Raw genomic sequence first — 11,551 nt, forward strand, 5'->3', positions numbered from 1 at the left:
GAGATCCTGCCTAAAATCACGATATGATCGAAGTTTTTATTTCTTCCTCCTGTTTTCCATTCTTGTAGATGAATATTATACTGACCCTTTGTTCTAATTATTATAGATAAAATCTGATTTTCTATCCAATAAATAAGCTTCTACATAAGTCTTTTTAAATGCATATTTAATAGGTTATAGATACTAAATGGATATATTTTTCATAATAATGAACAATTAAAATAATTTTATGGTACATTGGCTTCATTTTCTCCTGTTTCTAATAATATGTACCTTCTCACTATGTCCAAAATGTTAAGCTCTAGAATTTAATGGATAAACAACTTCATCTGTTATGTTCTAGGGCCTAAAATTTTAAGATGATCTTTTATATCCACACATTAATCCAAGGAAGTGAATTTATGCTACTGGCAAGAAAGTCACATATAGTAAACATTCATTCAATAGACATTTTTGAGAGACACAATATGGAGTCTGATAAGTATTCAAAGAGGAATCCTTATGCTCAAGGAACTTTAAGTTTTGAGCAATACATATGAATGATACATATATATCATTTATAAATGATGTATATTATTTCCTGGTGTTGCTCTGATTATGTTAGTTTCACAGAGGTCTAAAGGAGTAGGTAGGTAGAGGCAGAAAGATAGCTTCAAGATTGGTGGGACGAGTTGATAAGAATGCCTTGTTTCCTATCTACAAGCTATGGAATAGCTCAAGTATAACTTTTTAAATGGAAAAAAATTAACATATGAGCGATGGCCTATAAGTAGCAATATACTCGGAAATAATTTTATTCACTTTCTGAGGGAAGTATGTTCACAAATTAAATTTAACATCTCAGGACCAAGGGAGATGAAATCTCTACCCTCCAACTGGCAAATAGTATTTTTCCAAGTAAATTGACATATATTTGCTTTATCACTAGTCTACATTTACTGCATATCGTATATGACATATATCTGTGTATATGTAGATGTAAATACATTACATATACTATTTTGTGTACTGTATTACATTATTAAACCAGAGTTGTTAGAAAACACCATAGGAGGGTTCCATGTTCCCTAGAAAAGAAGAAAGAACACACAAGAGAACCTAATTAAAGTTCTGTCACAGTTGAGACCCTGTCTGATAGCAAGCCAACAAGGATTATTTTAGGTAGGTAGATTGCCCTATATAATTGAAAAGGCTTTTTTTTTTTTTAGTTGATAAAGCTAACATATAATGAGCATTTAAATTTGCCTAGCTTCTGTGCAAAGTAGTTTACATGTGTTATCTCTTAATCCTCAAAAACCATCTATGAGGTAATAAGATAGATAGTATCCTTGTTTTATAGATGAAGGAAGTGAGTTTATGTCACATGCTTTTCAAGGTCATGCTAACAAGTGACAAGTGGGGATGTGAACTAAATGACTCTAGAACTCATGTTCAGTCAGTATGCTAAAGTTCGTTCCTTCAAAATACTATCAATACGCATACTTTGATAAGTTTTTTCTTAACTGAGGACTCTGCTATATACCACATACATTCAAAATGTCAGAATTCTAAAGTTTCAAGTTATAATCACATCTTTTCAGATGCCCTTTTAATTCCTTTTTGTTGTCACAGAATCTAGGATTTGAACCAAGATTGCTACAAAGTCCATGAGCAACCATTTCACTAAACTCCATGCTAAAAAAATAAAATCAACAAGGACCCTAAACATAGTGCTTACATTCTGTACATTTATGAAATGTGTACCTGGTCAAAGAAATTTTCACCCAAAGTAGATATGCATGGCCCTGTAGAGTTTTCACCTTATTACTTTATCCAAAATATATATTGGATATATTTATATATAGATATATAATTATATATAGATATTAACATGTCTTTTTCAAATTTGGTTTTTCAAAAAATTATGAACTCAAGCACATGACTGTCATAGGAGGGATAATGCCAGTAACATTATATTAAGTGTTCGAGAGATCTGGGTTCTAATTGGCTCCCTCTGGCACTAATTTAGCTGTATGACCTTGGGCAAGTCACATGTTTCTTTAGATGATAATTCTTACCTGCAGAATGAGAAGTTGTGGCTGAAGATTACCTAAATTTAGTTGTAGCACTTAGTAGTAAGGTTAAGCACAGTGTAATTTTATTAAACCTATATTAAGATTTCAGTTATTTGATTCATGGTGTGAGAATCACTTCCTTGTATTTTCTCTACTGATATCAAAAGAGAGAAGCATATGCACCTCGGGTGTTCTTTGAGGCTTCCAGACCTCCATGGTTTACCCCCAGATCACAGCAAGACTGTTCTGAATACCTCAGGTTTCTGCTAGACAGGTAAAAAGCATTTTTAAAGTTATGATTTAAATTTTCTTTCATAACAGATTATTTCTATAGCATATTGGTTTTGCCTTTAAAAATATATTTCAAGTGTTAATCTTTAAAATACCTTGCATTCATTGTATGTATTTAAGTGTTCTTTTGTTTTTAATTTGGTTTCTTTTGTTGATTTTCTTACTTTGGAACAGCTGTTCTCATAGTGTAGTACAAAGACCTCCTGTGGGTTCATCAAACATTTTCAAGGGTCTTCCCTTCTAACTCTGTATCTGTAGATCTGTAATTGAGGCCAGATTTTCTTCATATGCTTCATCCAGAACAACATATCACAATAGATTGAATGATACAAGGATCCAGCTGCCTTCTATTAAGCCAGATACTTGAAATATTTGCAAAATATAAAACAATGCCATTCTTCTCACTAAATTTTTTGGTTTTAGAAAATATAACTTTTTCATAATATTATTAACATGTAATGGCTTTATTATTGTTTTTAAATATTACTTTTATTCTCAGCTTTTGAATACAGTAAATACTGGTGGATATAACCACACGAATGAAAGCTCTTGGGTTCCTCAATTACTTTTAGGAGTATAAAGGGGTCCTGAGACCAAAAAATTTAATATTTGCTCCTTCAGACCAGTTCATATTTAGATGGGTTTGGTATATTTAATGGTCTCCTTACCACTTAGTTAATAAAACCTATATCTTTTTCCTTCTCTTTGTGATTGCCTTCCTTCTGTTACATAAATGACTAGTAAAGTTAGTTGAACTCAACATATGCAATCTTCTGTTGATTCAGGTAAGGACATGTTGAGTGGTTTCTTTATTCCAGGCTTTCTATGAGATGTCAGGCAGACAAAGATACAGAAGATAAATAATAGGCATATATAATTTACTAAAGAAAGTATGAGAATATAAGGTAGTGATAACCCCTAACTTGTAATCTACATTCTCAAACTATTCAGTGGTCCTATTGATTGAAAGAGGAGAAACTTGATTTTTTACATTCAGCATTACATTTGATGAAAATAATTTGGCTGTTTATATAAGGCCCCAATATTTTTAAATAAGTGACATTTAAACTTAAGTGAAGTAGCTATATAATGATATACTCTCCTACAGGCTACATGAAGAAGAAAAGATCTTGCAAGTTCAGTCCTCACACAAGCCTCCTTCAAGTCTGGGGTGCAATGAAACTTCTTTCCAGGAAGTGGCGAGCAAGGCAGCTGTACTAACAGAGAGCCCTTGCACAAGTGAGGGTGAGAAGACTTTAATAGAAAAAATGTTTGGAGGAAAACTACGAACTCACATATGTTGTTTGAACTGCAGGAGTACCTCACAAAAAGTGGAAGCCTTTACTGATCTTTCACTGGCCTTTTGTCCTTCCTCTTCTATCGAAAATTTATCTTTTCAAGATGCAGCATCATCACCCAATACACAAGATGGCGATCTAATGCAAGCCAGTATACCTTCAGAAGAACCAGGAGTTTATAGTCCAGCAACAGCTGCCTTTGTTTGTGATTCAGCTGTGAATGAAAGAATGTCACGCTGTCCTCCTGATGAGTTTTGCTGTACTGATAACACTTCTGTCCCTCATGAATCTAGCAAGATTCTTGTTAATAAAGATGTACCTCAGAGACCGGGAGGTGGAAGCACACCTTCAGTCACCGACTTACTAAATTATTTTTTGGCTCCAGAGATTCTTACTGGCGACAACCAGTATTATTGTGAAAACTGTGCCTCTCTGCAGAATGCCGAGAAAACTATGCAAATCACAGAGGAGCCTGAATACCTTATTCTAACTCTCCTGAGATTTTCATATGATCAGAAGTATCATGTGAGAAGAAAAATCTTAGACAACGTGTCCCTGCCACTGGTTTTGGAGTTGCCAGTTAAAAGAACTACTTTCTCTTCATTGTCAGAAAGTTGGTCGATAGATGTTGACTTCACTGATATTAGTGAGAACCTAGCTAAAAAATTAAAGTCTTCTGGAACTGAAGAAGCTTGCTGCTCCAGATTGGTGCCGTATCTGTTAAGTTCTGTTGTCGTTCACTCTGGTATCTCCTCTGAAAGTGGGCATTACTATTCTTATGCCAGAAACATCACGGGTACAGAGTCCTCATACCAGATGTGCCACCAGTCTGAAACTCTGGCATTAGCGTCCTCCCAGAGTCATTTACTCGGGAGAAATAGTCCCAGTGCAGTTATTGAACAAGATTTAGAAAATAAGGAAATGTCAAAAGAATGGTTTTTATTTAATGACAGCAGAGTGACATTTACTTCATTTCAGTCAGTGCAGAAAATTACGAGTAGGTTTCCAAAGGACACAGCTTATGTGCTTTTGTATAAAAAACAGAGTAGCACTAATAGTTTAAGTGGTAACAATTCAACCAGTGGACTCTGGGTAAATGGCGACCCACCTCTACAGAAAGAACTTATGGATGCTATAACAAAAGACAATAAACTATATTTACAGGTAAGTTGGAAACATACGCTTTATCATTTGTGGTGAAGCAATTGACAGTGGTGAAATGAGTGCCCTAATTTTAAAACCCAACTTAGACATTTTCAAGGAATTTACAGAGTAGTAATTCTGAAGTTTGAGTCTGGGTTTATGTGAAATGGGTCCAGCCTATATAAATTATCTTGCTTTCTAATGTTATGAATTAATTATGAATAGTTGCAATTAGATGCAGTGTGAAGGACCTCACTTGTCTTTAATTTACAAAAGATGTGATCATTGTAAAATCATTCCATACTGAAATATAGGAAGTTCCCTCTTCCCTTCAATCCTACCTACCAGGGGGAAACAACTACTGTTTGGTATTTACTCCTTCTAGGCTATTGTATAAATATTTTAAGGGTAATTATTAACATTCGGGTGAGTAAGATAAAAGACACTGCAAGGTAGAATATGTAAAAAAAGGTATTTGTATTCTTTAAAGACTTAAGCCATAAAACCAAGAAGATAATAGAATAATTAGTGTATAAAAGCCATGGAACAAACGTTTCATGTGAGCTGAACTTACTTACAAATATACTTTTTGCAGGAAGTTAGTGATTTTACTACTTAAAAGTTAATAAAGACCTTGCTGCAAGTGTTTTTCTTTGAAACCTGCCAACTTGTTACCAGCATAAGGACCAAAACTAAATTATCAGTGAAATTGTAGGTATATTCATTGGGTAGTCCAAGTGATTTTATGAGTTTACATAAGTAAGCTCTAAAAATCTTGTGTTTGAAACTCAGAAAGCTGAAAAATACAGATGGAGTAAGAGAAGAATTGGGTCACTATAGTATTTATTTTGAGAGGAAAGTTTTCTCAAAGGTCTTCAGATTGACTGCATTATAAAATATTCAAATAATGATACATGATACATTGTTAAATGAGTATGGCAATGTTCTAGAGTAACACAAAAATAATACATTTCACAGAAAAAAATTAGAAACTCAGAATATTTATTAAGCCTGATTTACCACCAAAGATTATTACATCCAGTCAGAAGGCTTATGATCAAGGTAATAGAATGTATTCAACCCTATCCTTCTTGCTAGATTTCAAATAAGCACTAGATATTAATAGTCATGATTCTTGAAGATTAGAGAATAGAAGTAAGGGCAAGAGGGTTAGGTTGGAATAGGAATTTTCTGTAATTTAAAATGTAGAAAATAAGACTCAGTGCAATCTTGATTTATAGCAATATGCAGATTATTTATCAATGATTGAGTAAAATAGCATATTTATCAAAGGGGGGACATGGGTTTTAAAAAGATGAGGAACTGCTCTGTTTCTGTGATTGGATTGCCAAAAACTCTTATAACCATAACAACTACTTCATTACAGCCTACCTCTAAATGATTTTTTTATTCTTACTATTTACCCCATTACAATATTTACAATATCTGAGTGTGAGGAGCCATTCTTTTCATTATTGTTTTAAGGCCTTTATGTCAGTATAAAGGAAACTATTATGTACTTTGTTAATTCAGTTTTTCAGTGTTTGCAATTGTTCTAAATTCCATCGTAAGTCTCAAATTGGCAAGTTGTTTAATGTAAAAATGTTACTGCCAAATCTTACATTAAGATTTTTATGTTCCAGTATTAAGACAGGCTATTAAGTCAAAGCTTATTACCAAAGTACCTTTTTAAAGCAAATTATAAATACTCAACTCTTATTTAGAAACTTAAACATTTATATTTGTCTTATTTGCTTTTAAGTACAATCATGTAATTGATTTGTGCTGATTTGAATTGTGATGGTTCTCACTACTCATACTATTTAACTGAACCATCCTAGTATTTTAAGTTTGTGTTAAGAGACTATGTTGTTTTGAACACGTGGAACGTGTATATATATGGTTTTGTTCTTATTTTTTTTTTTTTACATTTTTGAGATATAGTTCAAAGTCTGTTCTCATTTCATAGTAATAATGCTTTAAAATAGATTGCTGTGTCAAGAATATGTTAGTTTTAAGATACAGCTTTATACCTATTTGTAAAACAATTATAAAAATTTAATCCAGTCTAAGTAAAGTAAGGATGTGGAGTGGACATTTTGAGTTCCTTTGCTACTAAGTAGTACTGCAAATGAATTCACCAATTTAGTACATATCAGGGTAGCTACTTTTCTAGTTTTTCACATTACATTAGAAATTCATCTTGTATCATTTTAACAAGCTCTTTTTGGGATTCCATTTTTAAATTTTACTAAAATCACATCTAGATTGACATGTGTTAGAAAGAAACTTGGTGAGATGAGTAGTTTTGAAAAGCCTGGGCAAAAAATCCTGTATGACCAAACCATTTTCTGTGTGTGTCATAGCCTGTGTGTACACATAGGATAGCAGTACAGATTGTGGATCTCGAAGTAAATTTGGGGAAGGGCTTTTTTCTTTCTTTCTTTCTTTCCCTTCAGTCCAACTTCCATAAGGAGTATCTCTATTATTTTAGTGTCTGGACTATAAAAATTATGCTTTTGTTTAGGATCCAGTGAGACAAAGATTGTGAAAGTAGCACCAGCACGGCACTGTGAAGATCACCAGCTATCCCCACATGTCCCGCATCAACTACAGACAGAGCTTCTGTCCTTTCCTGTTTGGTTTCTTTCCTGTTTCTTTAGAGGACATGGTAGCTTAATGTCTTAGTATTTTTCTTTATTGTACATACAGAAGAGTATATGTAATATATATGTGTAGTTTAAAGAAAGATAAAAGATGGATTATTGTAATGTTAACATAGTTACTTGAGTGAGAGATCTAAATATTCTGAACGTTATTTGTCCCAAAGCAACAGTAACTAACTCCAAGCCGATAGTCCACTACTGAAATAACTGATTTTAATACCTGATGTAAAATTGGAATATAAATTCTAGATGCTATGAGAATCATATTTTTTTTACATACAATGTCACAATGTCACACAATGCTCACATCTATATTAAAAGAAAATGAAAGGCAGTTTTCCCTTCTTCTATCCATTAAGCTTATTTTCTGAAAACAGAATATCCTACATTTTTGTCTGTCAGCTATGTATTTATATAAGTAGATAAGAAAGCAAAAAAGGAATATCCCTTCCTTGGGAATCTCTGTCTTGAAATATAATAGAGTTTTCATGTGTCTCAGAAGCAATGAAGTTAATTTTGTATTATGTATGTCCTTTAACACTACTTCTGGGGGGGTGGGATTACTTTTTAATGAAATTTGCCTTATCTTTTGGGAGCAGAACTTCTTGAACTCTACCTTGCATATTCAGTTTTATTTATTTCATTAGGGAACATGATCTATATCTGAAACCAGATCTTAGACACAGAGTCAGATTTTCATTGCTTGTTTGGATACTTCAGTAGGTTATAGAGCTAGAGCAATGAGGATTTTGTTTCTTATTTTGTATCTATTTCTTACATATCCATAGCTTTTTTCTATCTGTAAAACTAAAAATTTTATTCTATTTAAAATTCTTATTTTATTTTTACAGATTAAAAAATAAACTGTCTCTTGAAAAACATTATACAGAGGAACCAGCACAGTAAATGGAAAGGAAAAAAAAAAAAAGGTTTTTGAGAAGTATCTTACAAATTAAGTTTTAAAAGCCTGTCTAAGCCCTGCCAGAGACTGGTTAATTAGACCATTCTGTTACAAGGATTTTTTATGTAAGGTCAAATTCAGCTATAAAAGTATGTGATTCTTTATCATTTTTTCTATTGGGAATCACACAGCTGTTGCTATATGCTACTGAGAAATTAGGGGTTCATAATGTGAAAAATAGATGTCCAAGTAAGCCTGGTGGTTTACTCCATAATAAAAAATTGGGCATCTTGTGAAGAGGAGAGAACAGTTAACTAAAAAAAGTAGCTAAAAACTATAACACTACCTTGCCAGTTGGAGCAAAGTAACTGGGCTTATTTGAAAATTGGAAATAGTATAGTTTTCATGATTACTGTTAAATGTATTTTTAAGTTCTTCAGGATGATTATGCCTAACACATTAAGAGTGTCTTCTAGACCTTATTGACATTGACTTCATTTGAAAGTTATAGACCGTTTCCCAGAAAAATGGGCATATGCCAGAATATTTTGTGTTTTTTTTCCAAGGAGTTTATACCAGTTATAGAATGTGGTTTGACACCTTGCCAAATGAATTTGCCATTATTTATTTACATTTGCTTCTTTTGAGGCTAAGTAGCTAATAGTGTTCTAATCTATGATCATTAATATTTACTGAGCACCTAATATGTGTCTGGCACATAAATGAGTATGACTGGTTCCTGATAAAAGTTCTGATACTGGTAGGGAAAAGTTTTAAGTAATACTGTAAGAAGATAGGCTCCATTTTCTTTAAGAATGTTATTGAAATATTACTTTTATTTACTGAGAAGTATTCTAAGGGTAGGAAACATTCAGCCATTTTTCATTATTTATACCTTTTATCACCCACTTACAAAATAGCCCCACTTGATAAAGAGTAGATAATCCAACGTCATAACCTTTAAATTCTACATTCAGTATATTAGAAAGGAAATCTATTCCCATATGTGTTGATGAGTATTTGCAAGAACACTAATATTTCCAAAGAGGAATTTTAGGATGTGGGGCTTCAGTTTTCTCTTCTGCAAACTGAGGTATTGAACAGAATGGCCTTTAGGATCTGTCATTCTGTAGAGTTACCCCAGGATTTTGCATTCTTATTTGTTCCATCTGTGATTATGTACTTTAGTAAGATTTGACAGGGATTAATATAGTCAATATTTTTTAAAATACTGAAATTTAAGGGATGCTTATTAAGGATTAAGTCAGTTTTAAAATGTATGTAGATGATATACTCATCCACTGTGTTTAGGGTTTTAATTTTATAAAAATTCTTTTTAAATTTAGGAACAAGAGTTGAACGCTCGTGCCCGGGCCCTACAAGCTGCATCTGCCTCATGTTCATTTCGGCCCAATGGATTTGATGACAATGACCCACCAGGAAGCTGTGGACCAACTGGTGGAGGGGGTGGAGGAGGATTTAATACTGTTGGCAGACTCGTATTTTAATCCTGAGAGAATCCAAAATGCACTGGTCACAAAACATCTATTACTATGACTGTTAAAATGTCAGATTGTAACAAATATCATACCTATCTTTTATTTTTCTTTTCATTAGACCCTTTTACTTTAAGAAAACACACTCAGTGCTTGTTTTTATTTTCTTGACAATACATTTATTAACAGATGCATCATGGGAAAAAAAAAACTACCTCTTAAAATTCCATTTACTTTTATGGTTAGACATGCTTGACCAAAAATTTTCAGAGGAAAGTATGTACCTGGTCCCTAATTAAGCTGCATTAAATTTAGTAGAGGCATTTAAATGATCTCATTCTCAGTTTTACTAAACAAAAAGTATAACTCATTTAGCCTCTTTTATAAAAGAATTGATGCTAGAAATGATGGAAAAAATTTTGTTTCCTGTATATTACCCCATTATTAAATTCAGATCTCTTAAAATGCTAAAGATAATACAGTCTCTAATGAAGGCAATAACATAAAATTTATCAACTATAGTACTTTTCAGGTTTTTCTTTAGTGCTGTCCTCAGCATCACTGTATCTGCATTTCAAGTACAAATGTTTTAAAAAAGGATTATTTATACATATATGCTGAATTGATTTTAAGAAAGGTGCATGATCCTGTAGAAACAACATTTTTACCTAAAAATTGCTAACTTTGTAGTGTTTCTAATTGTTTAAGGATTTTAAAATTCTATTTCAGGGAGTATATCTTCTCTGTGTTTTGAAGGAGGTGAGTTCTGTATGTGCCTTGCAGTACTGTAATTCAAAAATAGGAATCTTTGGCTGCGGAAAAGTTTTTTAAAAATGAAATGTTAGGAAGTAATTTTTTGTGTTAACATTAAAATTATAACTTTTTGAAAGGTATTAGATTTTCCTGAAGTAAAATCTGATGGTTCTAAATCAATAAGTGTGATAGATTATTTTTAATAATTTAGAAGAATTCAGAGGAAATGAACCTAGTCAAGTAAAAAATCTTTGATTTTGTTAATCTTCAGATTATTAAACATCAATTGCATATTTCTAGAGTTGTACATTTGGTTTTTTTTTTTTCCATTTGAATCTTGTGTTTTGCACAGTTGTTTCTGTCTCATAGTTTCAGATAAAACGGTAAAATGTCAGACCCTACTATCCCACATTTTCTTTTACCAGGGAATGGGAAACAAGTCAGTTCTCCTGGGTCTTGATTGTACATATTCAAGAGTTATCCCAGTTGTCCCCTTTCCTAAAGGTTTTTAACTTATCCATGATTGTACAATCATTGTTCTGAAATTGGTCTCATTTATTTTGAAAACATTTTAAGGAAAGACTGTTCTTTGGTGATTTGGAGTTTATCTTTTTCCCAAGCTTTTAATGGGGTAGTTAAAAGCAGAACTCCTCATCTTCATTCCACTATGTCCCACTTCTAACTTGTTTCCAGTCACCAGGAAAATTAGGAAACCTGATTGGATTAAAATTGGACCTTCTTTGCAGCATTTGTTGAGATTTGTCTTTTCTATAAATGAATGAAACAGACAAATTTTTATCACACTGTCTTTCCTGTGAGCTTCCTCTTATCTTAATAGTGAATTCCTAAGCTACCCTATGTGTTCAGTTATCCACTGGCTAATGAATGATTTATTAATGATTAATCAGTGTTAGTATTTATTGAAATTGGTGAGGTCATTTAATACTTG

The 11,551-nt window shown here is 32.6% G+C and overlaps 1 protein-coding gene across 1 annotated transcript in view; it reads left to right on the forward strand.

Moving 5' to 3' along the window:
* Positions 1-11,347, forward strand: part of USP38 (ubiquitin specific peptidase 38) — a 33,540-nt gene extending 22,193 nt beyond the window's left edge. Inside the window, exons 8-10 of the mRNA XM_047091267.1 lie at positions 2,222-2,328; positions 3,454-4,807; positions 9,700-11,347. Of these exons, the coding sequence (XP_046947223.1) occupies positions 2,222-2,328; positions 3,454-4,807; positions 9,700-9,861 (1,623 nt within the window). The 3' untranslated portion in view covers positions 9,862-11,347. The remainder of the gene's footprint in view (positions 1-2,221; positions 2,329-3,453; positions 4,808-9,699) is intronic.
* Positions 11,348-11,551: the final 204 nt, after the last annotated feature.

This window comes from Lynx rufus, unplaced genomic scaffold, assembly GCF_022079265.1.
Source record: "Lynx rufus isolate CCGP_SWC_20201006 ecotype Redwood Valley unplaced genomic scaffold, mLynRuf1.p SCAF_3, whole genome shotgun sequence".
NCBI classification, from domain to species: domain Eukaryota; kingdom Metazoa; phylum Chordata; class Mammalia; order Carnivora; family Felidae; genus Lynx; species Lynx rufus.